Below are 14768 nucleotides of genomic sequence, written 5' to 3' on the forward strand. Positions count from 1 at the left end.
TCTGGGGCGGAATTTGTGGGGACCAGAAGACAGATCTCGTCATCATCAACGGTAATCTCACCGCACGTCGTTACATCGACGAGACTTTACGGCCTGTGGTGCTGCCTTACCTGCAACGTCACCCAAGTTTCAACAGGACAACGCCACACCTCACACAGCTCGGATCACTAGTGACTTCCTCAACACTAACAACGCCAACCTACTACAGTGGCCAGCGAGATCACCCGATCTGTCTCCAGTCGAACACCTCTGGGACCAACTTGGGCAACGTATTCGGAAACGTCAACAGCCGCCATTGACTAGGGACGCTTTGGCAGTTGCCCTGCAAGAGGAATGGCGCCGAATCCCTAATGATGACGTCAGAAGGCTCACATACTCAGTTCGACGCCGCGTTAGAGCCTGCATCACCACTAGGGATGGCCACACACGATACTGAATCATCTGTGTTGTTCAGGACAGTTTAAGACCTTAAAGACTAGTCAGCGTTGGCGATCGAATACTGGACACTGCACCCCTGTCTCATCCATGTGCCTTTAGAACACCAACTTTTTCGTTTTTCTAACTGAAAAGTTTCAAGAACTGTTGTTGAATGGTTGTGTTTTACAATACAACACTTCTTGTTACCATAATTTGCTTTTGTTGTGTTTTAGTGAAGAAACCTGTTTGGTGGCGTTTCTTTTGGATGCTAGTTTATTTGAACATGTGGAAAAGTTACTCCCTCATGGCATGACGCTATAGTAGTACCAATACCTTAACCTGGACGTGATCACACGGATCCGTCCAATTATAGACCGATTTCACTAACTAGCTGTGTTTGCAAAACCATGGAAAGTATGATAAATAATCAACTTGTTTGGTACTTGGAAACAAATAACCTTATAACAGATATACAATGTGGTTTCCGTAATAACAGAATTACTATCGATCACTTAGTGCGTTTGGAATCATTTGTTAAAAACGCTCTAATCAATAGATACAGTGTCTCTTTTTTGTGTCTATAATTTATATCCAACTTTTTCAACTTATATCCAAATTTATATTCAACCCTGTATGACCATTACAGGCAATATTTTATCTGTTACCTTATTTAGCATTAAGATCAACAGTTTAGCCAAGGTATAAACCGATTCAATCGATGGATCACTTTTTTGTGAATGATTTTAATATTTCTTGCCGTGGTAAAAATATGCATACTATTGAACGGCAAATGCAGTTGTGTTTGAACAAAATAGATAAATGGTGTCTTAAAAACGGCTTTAAATTTTCAAAATCGAAAAGTAATTGTATACATTTCTGCCGTAAATACAAACCTCATAAAGACACGGAAGTATTTTTAAATGGCACTCCCATCAAAGTTGTCAAGGAGGCCAAGTTCTTGGGTCTAATTTTTTACTCCCACCTAACGTTTCTACCGCATATTAAATCCCTTAAAACCAAATGCCCGAAGGGGAGGGGCCCAAACTACCCTCCTACACTTATACATATCACTCATTCGATCAAAACTTGATTATGGTTCCATCATATATGGTGGATTCTGTAAAAGCAACCTTAAACTTCTTGATTCTATTCATCACCAAGGTCTAAGACTTTGTCTTGGATCTTTCAGAACTTCTCCTATTGACAGTATTTACGTTGAAACTGACGAGCCTTCTCTTAGCCAACGCCGTATAAAATTATCTTTACAATTATCACTAAACTATATTCTAGTCAGTGGAACCCAGCATATAACCGTGTCTTTAATCCCCTCTATGAGGATCTGTACAGCAAGAAGTCTTCTCTTGGGCACAGAATTAAACCATTCATTTCTGCTGCCGGCCTTGAGCTGAAAAATACATTTCTTTCCGACTTCTTTCTTCTTCTCCTTGGCAATTAGTGAGGCCACACGTTGACTTGACACTAACCACATTTAAAAAATCTGAAACTAATGAATTACAGTATAAACAAGAATTTAGTCAATTAAGAAATAAATATAATACATACAAATCCAGATGGGTCCAAGAATGGTGGTGCAGTAGCTTGTGCCACTGTCATTGAATCCAGAACAATATCTTCTCGATTTCCTGATAACAGCTCTATTTTCACAGCAGAAGCAAACGCAATACTAACAGCTCTTAAATATATTAATAGACATCCCAAGTATAAACAATATATCAGATTTTCAGATTCTCTTTCTTGTCTTCAGGCTTTAAACAATCTCTCTTGTAAACATCCACTTTAATTGAAATAATTGAATTGCATAATGATCTTGCAACTGGCCAATACGACATCGTCTTTTGTTTGTTACCCAGCCACGTTGGCATTTCTGGGAACACAATGGCCGATCTTGCTGCCAAGGCAGCACACAACAAATCTGTAACACCACTTCTTATCCCATACTCTGATTACAAAGCAAGCATTAGAACTTACATCCGTGATCTGATGCAGAAGAAGTGGGACACCCAGGTAGGTATGAATAATTACATGAAATAAAACCCTATATCGGTTACACCTACTTGGGTTGTCAGTCCAGATTTGAAAGGTCATTATGCGACGATGTTGCACTGGCCATACTAGATATACTCACGAATATTTGTTGAGAGGCGAAGATCCTCCGTTTTGTATCCCTTATGATGAAAGAATCACGGTCAAGCATTGACTGCATTGAATATTCCATCACAAGGGATAACTATTTCAAATCACGAACTATGAAGGATCTTTTTAATAATATAAGTTCTCATTTAATTATTGCATTTTTAAAAGAGCTAGATTTGTTAAATGATTTGTAAATAGATAAATATTTTATAATTGGTAGTTTAGATTAGTTTCTGAGATTGTTAGTGGCTGTACCCTCAAAGGGGGTTGAAGTAAATCAATCCAACCTTTTTAATCGTATAATATGTGTGTTTTTTAATGTATGGCTAGATGTGTCTAAACCGCTAATGGCTGAAGGGATGGTGTAAATCTAGCTAGGGTCCATGCAGGAAGCAAATGTACTGTAAGTCCCCATAGTCCCTAGTATGGTGAGCTACCTTCAGTTGTTGGCAATCTATAGCCTGATTTTACCTTGTATTGTCATCTATTGTTAAACTGTTTTAGATTTATTTACTAGTTTTATTTTCGAATCTGTGATAATCTCGTTATTTTACTGTCCTTCGTTGACAGGCTTTTTACAATTTACCATTAATTATTATGCATAAAATTAATTGTTCTCGTCACGATATGGCTGAAATATTGCCGATGTGACGATAAATTTTAACTCAGTCATTCACTTAGTCAGTCACTTTTGCTACTACTACTACGACCGCTGCTGCTACTACTAGTTACACTTCTGCTGCTGCTACTACTACTACTCCTACTACTTCTAACTACTACTGCTGATGCTGGTGCTGCTGCTACTACTACAGTTATTATTACTGTTGCAGCTGCTGCTGCTGCTAATACTACTAGCTCTCCAGCTGCTAGTACTAATCCAATAATATATTAATGGCCCTATCACTGAGGACAAGATCGTGTTTATTGGCAGGATTGTTTAGTTTGTATTTGGGCTTATTCCAAACCATCATTTTCTATGGCACGCTGGATTAACAGTATTATTGTCATTGTTGGCATCATCATCATCATCATCATCATATATATATTCAGCACAAACGGTTCGTGTGATCCTTACACTAAGCACAGCTGATTCCAACCCAGCAAGAACCTTTCAGAGAAGATGTAGACGCCCGAACAATGCACAGCCTTCTCCTACCCAGAGTGTCGGAAGATCTGTGTTCCTGGCAGCAAATCTGGATACGCTCCCAATGTCAAACCTAAGGCACCGAGAACAATGGGGAGTCGGAAAACTTGATACCTGTGATGCAAGCGTGACACTTCAAGGTCCTCATATTTACCATGTTTTATGTGTTGTGTAAAAGGGAACAGAGAATTCAATGTTACAGACAGTTGAATAGTTTTTTTAAAAAAAGACAACGTCAAGATTGATGGTTTTGATATGGCTAGGGTTGTATACTGCTAAACCCTAAGCTTATCTGGTAATCTAATGCTGAACTTGCACAAGTCTCTAAGGTAATCATTAATAAACTCTGTCAAAAAAGAAACGCAACCCCTGTCCTCAGATATGAAAAATTCGTTTGAATGAAGTTATTGCTTCCAAACTAAATTTTATTCGAATGTATTGAAATTATACACGTAATTAATGAAGATTACCATCCAAACAACTGCATTTGTACGCATAAGTGTATTTTATTGCTTATTCCGTCACAACGCATGAAATGACCCTCATGGTGACTTCGCACAAAAAAAACACATGCAAATCATGAAAATGGCAGTTAATGTAGGGGTGTATAAAAGCCCATGTGCTTTCGTATTATATTCATTCATTTGTCGCCGAAAAGCTGTGTTAAAAATGCCACGATTGAGTGCTGCCGACCGAAATATCGCCATTGGTCGTGTTCAAGCCGGAGAAAGTTTTGGAACTGTTGCACGGCACCTAAATGTTCACAAAACAACGATATCCCGACTTTGGAGCCGCTACAACAACTTCAATTTGACCAACGATCGCCCGAGAAGTGGAAGGCCAAGAATCACGACCCCCCTTCAAGATCGGTACATCCGGGTCCATCACCTGCGTAATCGGCATGCCCTACCAACCGTGACTGCCACACAAATACCAGGTTTGAGGAGAGTGTCAGCTCAAACGATTAGGAACCGTCTGAAAGAAGCGGGTTTACGTGCTGTGTAGACCAGTTGTTGGACCTTGTACTACGCCCCTACATCGACGCCGACGACTCAGGTGGTGCAACAACGTAAGGATACGGACTTTACAAAACTGGAGGCGCATCTGGTTTTCTGATGAATCCCGTTTCTTTTGCAACGTCACGACGGAAGAAAACGTGTGTATAGGGAGACGTCATGAACGTTTTGCGCCCATCTGCGTCCGACAGGGGACAGATTTGGCGGAGAAAGCGTTATGGTTTGGGGATCCATCTCATACAACCAGAAATCAGACTTGGTGATCGTTGAAGGGAACCTGACAGCCCAACGTTACATCAACCACGTATTACAGCCTCACCTTCTCCCGATTATTGACCAACAGGACACAGATTTTTCAACCAGACAACGCCCGGCCTCATACTGCACGTGCAACAATGAACTTTCTGCAGAATTCCAACGTCAATGTCTTGCCATAGCCCTCTAAATCACCAGACCTCAACCCTATTGAACACCTGTGGGATACTCTGGATCGACGCGTACGTCAACGTCAGCCGCCGCCACAGACGCTGCAACAGCTCGGCGTTGCACTGCAGGAGGAGTGGAGAGCCATTCCCAGGAAAGAATCCGGCGTCTTATCCGTTCTTGTCCAAGGAGATGCCGTGCAGTGATTGCAGCTCGTGGTGCTCATACGAGATACTGAGAAAGACGCCCCCCTGGTGACAAACTGGTGTCTGTGAGATGACTTTTGAAATGACAATTTTAAACATGCCCATCTTGGTTATTATTCTGCCAAATTTCAGACTTCTGTCTTAAATAATAAAAATGCTGTGTCGTCTTAAAACTTCAGATCAAAATCTCTAAAATACAGGGGTTGCGTTTCTTTTTTGACAGAGTTTACTTTCAATGATATTTCTATAAAAAAATAAATAACAGACTCAGGCCCTTGTACTGTCTGCTTGTCTAGACATGCCTCTTCGAAGGATACAATTACTATACATCCATGGGCTCAGCATTCAGTACAGCCTTGGAGCATGATAATCTAATCTTTTCATGTGTTATTTGTTTCAGTTGCGAGAACTCTTTGCCTCATGGAATCATGAACAGAAGACAGATCCTGCTGGTAGGCGTGAAGACCCTTATCATGCTGGCTCTCACATATTCTGTTAGTAATTTACCTAACCGTTCATTATGATGAAATGAATCTAATATTCTGTATGTCACAAAGGATGTTTGTGAAGATTATTTTACTGAAGATAAAAACCGGGAATATACATCCAGGCTAATCATATCGTTGCCTACACGACATATCACTGTCTGTTTACCTACTCACCATTGTCTCCTTGGTTTGTTTGTACCATGTCACACTTAGTCGTTCGGTTTCCTCCATCATGTTCAGTTATCGTATCCTGCCGAAAATGGTTGCTGTGTATGCGCATATAGAGTGTTCAGCTATAGTTATTTGTTATAAACTTGGAAAACGAGTTCGATCCTACATGCTGGGTTAATTACAGACATTAACAGTTATTTGAAACATTCACGCCTCACATCGAGTTCAAAGGTCGTTTGATGCATTACAATAGTGAGTGAGTTTAGTTTCACGCCGCACTCAGCAATATTCCAGCTATATGGCGGCGGTCTGTAAATAATCGAGTCTGGACCAGACAAACCAGTGATCACCAGCATGAGCATCAATCAACGCAATTGGGAACCGATGACATGTGTCAACCAAGTCAGAGAGCCTGACCTCCCGATCCCGTTAGTCGCCTCTTACGTCAAGCATGGGTTACTGAAGATCAATAATCTAACCCGGACCTTCACGGGTGCATTACAATAGATGTCATGTTAATGTTGTAGGAGTGACAGAAATAGATTAGGTTGGCATACATATGGTGCATGATGGCTGTGACGAAGACCACCTTTCAGTGGTATATTCGCATGACGCTTGCAATCTGATTTAAACATAAATCTCATATAGGGGCGTAATGCGATTTGTTTTCTCATAGGTCTGCCATGCGCATAACTAGCTGAATCTAAATTTTGGTAATAATTTTGTTTTCCATCTGAAGAGCTCAATAAACAGTGCCAGTGGCTGATTTTATCATGTGGTTGTATTTTCAGTATTCGCTATAAATAAGCGGGATTACGTGATTGTAAAAATGATTTTAGAGGTGCTTAATCAACACTCATGTAATAGTTATATATGGATATATTCTTGGAAAAGAAATTCATTTGCAATTTTGCAACTATTTTAAACATTGCATAAAACACATACTGCCGATGAGTACCTTCAACATCTTATCTTGGAAAACACAATTTGCATGGAAGGGTTAATTTGGTTTAACCTAAGAATCAACCTTGGACTATTCAGATAGTCCGTCGTGGCAGATAATATCTGCCTGAAATTGAATCGATGGTTGTAGTAGTGGTAGTAGTGGTAGTAGTAGTAGTAGTAGTAGTAGTAGTAGTAGTAGTAGTGGCGGTGGTGGTGCTAGAAGTAGTAGTAGGAGAGTAGTAGTAGGAGTAATAATAGAAGTAGTAGTAGTAGCGGTGGTGGTAGGAGTAGTAGTAGTGGTAGTAGAAGTAGCTGCAGTAGTAGTAGTAGTAATTAGTGGGAGGTAGTAGTAATAGTAGCAGTGGTAGTAGTAATGGCAGTGGTAGCAGTAGTAGTGGTGGTGGTGGTAGTAGTAGTAGGATAGCTATTGTTGGTAGTAGTAGTAGTGGCCAGTGTAGTGGTAGTAGTAGTAGCGGCAGTAGTAGTAGTAGTAGTAGTGCCAGTTGTGGTAGTAGTAGTAGCAGTAGTAGTAGTAGTAGGAGGAGGAGTGGAGGTAGTAATAGTAGCAGTGGTAGTAGTAATGGTAGTAAGTGGTGGCGGTGGTAGTAGTAGTAGTAGTAGTAAGCTGTTGCGTAGTGGTGGTAGTGCCAGGGTTTAGGAGTAGTAATAAGTAGTAGCAGTAGCAGGTAGCAGTAGAAGTGGTAGATAATTGGTGGTAGTAGTAACAGCAGCAGTGGTAGATGAGTAGTAGTAGTAGTAGTGGTAGCAGTAGCAGCAGTAGCAGTAGTAAGTAGCAGTAGTGGTGGTGGCGGTAGTAGCAGTAGCAGTAGTAGTAGTAGTGGTAGTGGTAGCAGCAATAGCAGTAGTGGTGGTGGTGGTAGTAGTAGTAGTAGCAGCAGTAGTACACCAGTTAAGATTCCAGGTATTCAAGAACCCATGCTTGTGGTAAGTACCAACTGATCTTGTGGTCAGGGCTCGCTGACTTGATTGACACGTTTCATCAATTGCGTAGATCGATGATCATGATGCCAATCACCGGGTTGTCTGGTCCAGACTCAATTATCTACAGACTGCCGATATATAGCTTGAATATTGTCCACTGCATCATTAAACGAATAAAGCCATAACAACCCTTCCAGTGAGGAGAGATAAAGGGGGGATGGAATGATTTTATGCCACTTCCAACAGTCGTCGTGCTGAAGGAGTATGCTCGAATCATGAACGAGACATATGCTCTGCTTGAACAACAACAAAAACTATACCTACCCCGCCTCCATAGCTACTAGTACTTACCCGTGAAGATCGGGGTTAGAATTGGTCTTAACAACCAATACTCGTCGTAAGAGGCGACTAACGGGACCGGGTGGTCGCTCGCTGACTTGGTTACCACATGTCATTGCATGGATGTCATCGCATATCAATTGTGTAGAATAGATTGATGCTCATGATGTTCATCACTGGAACAGATTCGATTACTTGCAGACCACCGCCATATATTTGGAATATTGCTGCGTGCGGTGTAAAAAACACACAAACAAATTATACTTTGAGTTCATTTTCTGGACACATTACATATTTCTGGACAAATTACATATTTCTGGATACTTTAGTATTTTCTCTCCAGGTAACACCAAGGGGACACAACTCACTTATAATACTAATGTATTTGAGAATCAGGATTACGTAAATTCTTTGTGTTGTAGCCGTATGCTGTAATGCTTCATGAAGTATGTGGTGGTAATTTGTCAGAGGGGTACAACAATGGCGTAAGTAATATCTGTTTTGCTGTATCAGTTGCAGATGTATCTGTTGTACCATGATTTATGTGTTGTCTATGTACTATATTCTCTACAGGTGTAACGTCTGTTAGATTTGAGATTACACTTTCTCAGGTGGGTTCAAACTATGAGTCTCAACCTAACACAGGTGTAGACGTGACTGACTTAGAGTTTATTTACGTCGCTTTTACAATATTCCAGCAATATCACGGCGGGGACACCAGAAATGGGCTTAACATAATACCCATGGGAATCGAACCCGGTCTTCGGCTGACGAAGCGCTTTAACCACTAGGTAGTAGAATATGCACTGAAGAGTGTAAACATATATAACATATGTCGCATATAACCGCTTTCTATTGTGCATTCATGTTCTACACGTGTTGTGTCAGGTACATGTACATGTATATGTTAGAAATGTGTTGTATATGTGTGTATGCATAATGCAAATTGTATATGGTGTACATGTGATGTATATATACTGCAGATGTATTGTATATGGTGTGTATGTGATGTATATATGTTGTGCATGTGTTGTATATGGTGTGTATGTGATGTATATATGTTGCAAATGTGTTGTATATGGTGTGTATGATGTATATATGTTGTACATGTGTTGTATATGGTGTGTATGTGATGTATATATATGTTATTTGCAAATGTGTTGTATATGGTGTGTATGATGATATATATGTACTTGCATATGCTATGTGTTGTGTATGTTAGTATATGTATATATGTTGTGTATGTGATGTATATGGTGTATGTTGTATATATGTTGTGCATGTGTTGTATATGGTGTGTATATATGTTGTGCATATGTTGTACATGTGTATGTGATGTATATGTGTGTATGTGATGTATATATGTTGTACATGTGTTGTACATGGTGTGTATGTGGCATGTGTATGTATGTATATGTGTTGTATATGTGTGTGTGATGTATATGTATGTATATGTTGTACATGTGTTGTATATGGTGTGTATGTCATGTATATATGTTGTACATGTGTTGTATATGGTGTGTGTGTGTATATATGTGTACATGTTGTACATGTGTTGTATATGGTGTGTATGTGTATATGGTATATGTGGTATATATGTTGTACATGTGTTGTATATGGTGTGTATGTGATGTATATGTGTTGTACATGTGTTGTATATGGTGTGTATGTCATGTATATATGTTGTACATGTGTTGTTTATGGTATGTATGTGATGCATTTCTTGTATTTCTTCTAAGATAGATATGTAAGATCCACCCTATCGTCTCCACGTTGTTGTTCCATCTAAATGTTCATTCTGACTCACCCGTAAAGATCCGTGTTAGAATTGATCGTCAAACCATGCTTGTCGTAAGAGGCGACTAGCGGAATCTCACGGTCAGGCTCGCTGACTTGGGTGACATGTTTGTGTAGAGTGGATCGATGCTCATGGTGTTGATCACTGGATTGTCTGGTCCAGACCCGATTACTTACAGACCGCCACCATATAACGGGAATATTGTTGAGTGTGGTGTTAAACAACAAACAAACAAAACACACAAACAAATCATTATGTTGCCCTGTACACCCTCTGTAGAGTTTATTATTTTGTACTAATATAATTTAGAAACCGTTTTTGTTGTATCATCTGAAGTTGATTATCAGCTTCATTCTACATCTTCACCGGGACATCAGCTCTATTTGTAGATATCACACCATTAGGTGGTTCCCCTATAACATTGTGAACCGGAACAGCGTAACAGTGCAACAGGTCTGCCCGTTGGTCCGATCTTTTCACACCCACTATCTCACAAGTCTTCTATATGCTTCTCATTTGCATTCACTAGCTTCATTCGTGAGCGCTTTATGGTGGGAGGACTATTCTTTACTGGTGAGATATATTTACGTATTGTTACCCATCCAGCAAGTGAAACAAATAAATATATCACTATCATTACAGTAAGATTCATTTAATCACATTATTAATTTATTCTCTTTATGACAGTTTACACATTTTGTTATATTCAATCAAAAACATTTTACAGAGCTGTGTATTTATAGGGAGGCTTATGGGTGGACTCCTAGCCCTAACCCTACCCCTCCCCCGCCAACGGGCGGTGGGGTAGCCTAGTGGTTAAAGCGTTCGCTTGTCACGCCGAAGACCCGAGTTCGATTCCCCACATGGGTACAATGTGTGAAGCCCATTTCTGGTGTCCCGCCGTGATATTGCTGGAATATTCCTAAAAGCGGCGTAAAACTAAACTCACTCACTCACCCTACCCCGCCAACACAGAGACACACTTAGACACACATGTAGACAGACAATCAGGTACGCACGCGCACAGGCACCCATAGTTCTTGAGAAGTTCCCCATGAAGGATGGCAGTAAGTTCAAACCCACTACATGATAATGGGAAGCAATTGCAATCGCACATATAACGTCTTAAAACTACTCCGCCAATGTACACGTGGCATGTTGTAACGCCTCCACGACACAGGCAGGCCAGTGATAATATACTGATAATGTCTACCTTAACAGTAAGTGAGTGAGTGAGTTTGGTTTTACGCCGCTTTTAGCAATATTCCAGCAATATCACGGCGGGGGACACCAGAAATGGGCTTCACACGTTTTAGCCATGTGGGGAATCGAAACCTGGTCTTCAGCGTGACGTGCGGACGCTTTAACCACTAGGCTACCCCACCGCCCCTCTACCTTAACAGTGTTGGCTATGGCTCTATAAACTGTACACAAAAAGTAGTAATATGTGGTCGATGTTTGAATTTGGTGTAAATGCATTTGCTTTGGATCTACACAGGAAAATGTGTATCATGTAAAAGTATCTCTGTTCATATCTGTATCACAATGAAGATCCGGTATATATTATCAATGAATTGTCAGCAAGGCTACTCGTGATATCGATACAGCTTCTATTTACAGACCACGCGTGCTACTGCATTACTATTGCTTGTTAAGAAACAGAGTAACTTTTAGCTTATTCAGTTATGTTCTAATCCTTGCATCTGTTGTCATCAGTCAACTACTCTCTGGAGCAATGAACGGCGGACAGTTCCTGTCGCTTGTGGTGCTGATCCATGCCCTGCTGGCGCTGACACACTCTCTTGGTAAATACACGTACATAATGATACAATGAAATAATATTCGCCATGGTTATTGGACTAAAAAAGAAACGAAACTCAAATTTGTGGAAGTTACATTTGTGATATTCATGTCGTTTCTTAAATACAATACCTGACATTTTTATCTGACACTTCTAATTTATTACATTTTTAACGTAAAAAAATATTTTATTCAGAGATCCTTAGTCACGACTCATGTAAGACAAGTGGGTGTAGACATGGAAATGGTCGTCTCAGATGTCAGTCATGTAACACCGGGTGTCACGGATCAAACTGCAGCTCTACATGCCAAGGACGTTGTGACGGATATGGATGTGACAGGTCCACTGGAGAATGTTTCAGATGTAGGCCAGGGTTCTATGGACGACACTGCGACACACCCTGTCCACCACGATGTTCCAGCAGTCCGGTAGGTGGCGCTGTCTACTGTGACCGACATACAGGTGCTTGTTCTGAATCTTGTGGTGGAGGATGGACCGGGGCACATTGTGATGGACGATGTCCACCCAACTGCAAGGCATCAGTCTGTCACATACACACAGGAGAATGTCTTGATGGGTGTGATGGAAGATGGGCAGGGAACTTCTGTAACATGACATGTGACAACTGTCTGATGGGAAGGTGCAGCATCACGGGCTACTGTCTACATGGATGTGAAGCAGGCTTCTATGGACAGAAGTGCGAAGACAGATGTCCACATTGCTGGACCACTGGTTGTGACAGACAGACTGGGGTATGTGAAAAGTGTCAACCTGGTTACCATGGACACCAATGCAGTAACACGTGCCCCGAGAAGTGCTACAAAGGAAGAGATGGACACAAGCACTGTAATAGAAGTACTGCAGTTTGTCAGGAAGGATGTGAGACTGGGTGGCACGGGCCACACTGTTACACCCCGTGTAGTGCCTCCTGCAAGTCTTCCTTCTGTTACAGCCGTGATGGATCGTGCTTGAAGGGCTGTGTTCCAGGGTACTATGGGAAACACTGCCACAAGAAATGTCTCCATTGTAGAGACAATGTGTGTGTCCGCCATGGACGGTGTTCAGCCTGTACTGATGGATGGTTCGGAGAGAGATGTGACGAGGCTTGTGGGAGGTGTCTGGATGGTGTATGTGAGGTGAACGGTAGCTGTAGTCGTGGCTGTAAGGACGGGGCGTACGGGAGTCATTGTCAGCATACATGCAGTGGGGACTGTGTAGCGTGTGATCAGATGACAGGGGGGATGTAATGACGTAAGAGTTGCTGATGCAGTGATCAAACTTGATATGCATGCTGGTACATGCTCCTTAATGTATTCAAAGTATCAAGCCATACTGTCAGTTACGTTTGTACTTATCTACGCACTCTAAGATACGAATAATGATTATATACACACATATTCATTCATTCATTCATGTATTAGGAAGGTACGTTATAATATATTTCATAAAAAGATACACGTTGTTTGGACAATATGACATGTAGCAGTTGCATCAGCTGTCACTTAGCCAAGGCATGTGTATATTAGTCTTTGTCCTTTCTAATTATGACTACAAGTCTAAAACGGTACAGCGCAGTAGTAATCGTTTAACACCATCTACTTTTCCCCAGTATTTTGTCCGAGACATAGTTTAACAAGAGTCCAGAATCTACTGAAAAACGCATCAGCATCTGGACCATCGTGAAGCAGATGACATAAACCCCAAAGCTCTAGACTCGGTGACCAAAGGTAGAAAAAGCAACTTTAACAATCAACTATCTCAGAAATGTTTCTGTCTGGCGGTTTACAAATTTGATGCCCATCAATTTCGTCTCCGCTATGTCCCCATGTTTCTTAATGGCATGACTTGGCATACACATTGGTTTGACGGTTTTGGCTTTGCATTTTACCATTTTCACCGTACTATCTACCTAAAGCCTTTCCGATCAAAGTGTCAAATTAAACGCTAGTTCCATGCACCATACTGCCAGGACAAGGTTATCAGGAAAGATTTCAGATATGCGCTCGATGACTAATCCGCTGAGACTTATTTCGTCTTTATGAAACGTCTGCTTTTGTGGTATTGTTTCTTAGCTTGTAACTAACAGCCAGGTTGAAAATTCATACAGAAGTCAGTTGTTCCTCTTGTGCCATTTAGATGTCTGTCGCTAGGATGTTTTGGGACAACTAAATACATGTAGGTATATTATTTGCTAGTTTCTCTTGTTGTTTCTCATTTTGTCTTTTGTAAATATTCAGATTGGGAATGGATCGTCTACAAAGTGATGAACACATAACGGCTTCTGGACATGGTTCCGACTGATTCAGCTAGGGGTAACCAATATGTATATTGTGTCGCCGACGCCGGGTCAGGTTTCTGCAGATTCAAAATGTTATTTGACAAGACCCACTCAAATTGACATTGGAGGTAGATTCGGAATGGTCCAACATATGTGGCACCAGTCTTCGGGTCATGATCCAAGTCAAGTCATCACACACGTTGACTATTTACCTACCCACCCATGTGTCCCTCCGCGGTTGTTTGTACCCTTACACTGCCAACATGTCCTGTTCATGACCATGTCTTTGCGATTCCTTATTGATGTGAGGTTGGTCTGTTGTTATACCACTGCAGTTAGAAGATACCGTCACTACATTTCCTATTTTGGTTTTGTGTATGTAATTGTTTGAGATTAAAATATATGTATATGTAAGATAGCAACGCAATAAATTGCAATAACAATGATGAACGTGTTTTTGTTCATGACTCGATTGATTCGAACATTCGCCCGAAAGTTGATGATAGTGACTTGCTCCCCGTCGATGTAACTGGGCAACGCAGATGAACGCAATTGTCGATTATCTACCAACTGACGCCAGATGGCTGGGATATATGCTGAGTTAAACAAACGAGCAAAGGTATTAACCCTTCCAATCCTTCCTGCC

General features: G+C 41.0%; 1 protein-coding gene across 1 annotated transcript; it reads left to right on the plus strand.

Moving 5' to 3' along the window:
- The first annotated feature begins 11754 nt into the window (after positions 1-11754).
- On the plus strand, positions 11755-14038 carry LOC124278700 (multiple epidermal growth factor-like domains protein 6). The gene is made up of 2 exons (XM_046714471.1): positions 11755-11848; positions 12040-14038. The coding sequence occupies exons 1-2, from the start codon at positions 11779-11781 to the stop codon at positions 13089-13091; spliced, it is 1122 nt and encodes a 373-aa protein (XP_046570427.1). The 5' UTR covers positions 11755-11778; the 3' UTR covers positions 13092-14038.
- The last annotated feature ends 730 nt before the right edge of the window (positions 14039-14768 follow it).

Source organism: Haliotis rubra, unplaced genomic scaffold (assembly GCF_003918875.1).
Source record: "Haliotis rubra isolate DU_JTF1 unplaced genomic scaffold, ASM391887v1 Scf240, whole genome shotgun sequence".
Taxonomy (NCBI): Eukaryota; Metazoa; Mollusca; class Gastropoda; order Lepetellida; family Haliotidae; genus Haliotis; species Haliotis rubra.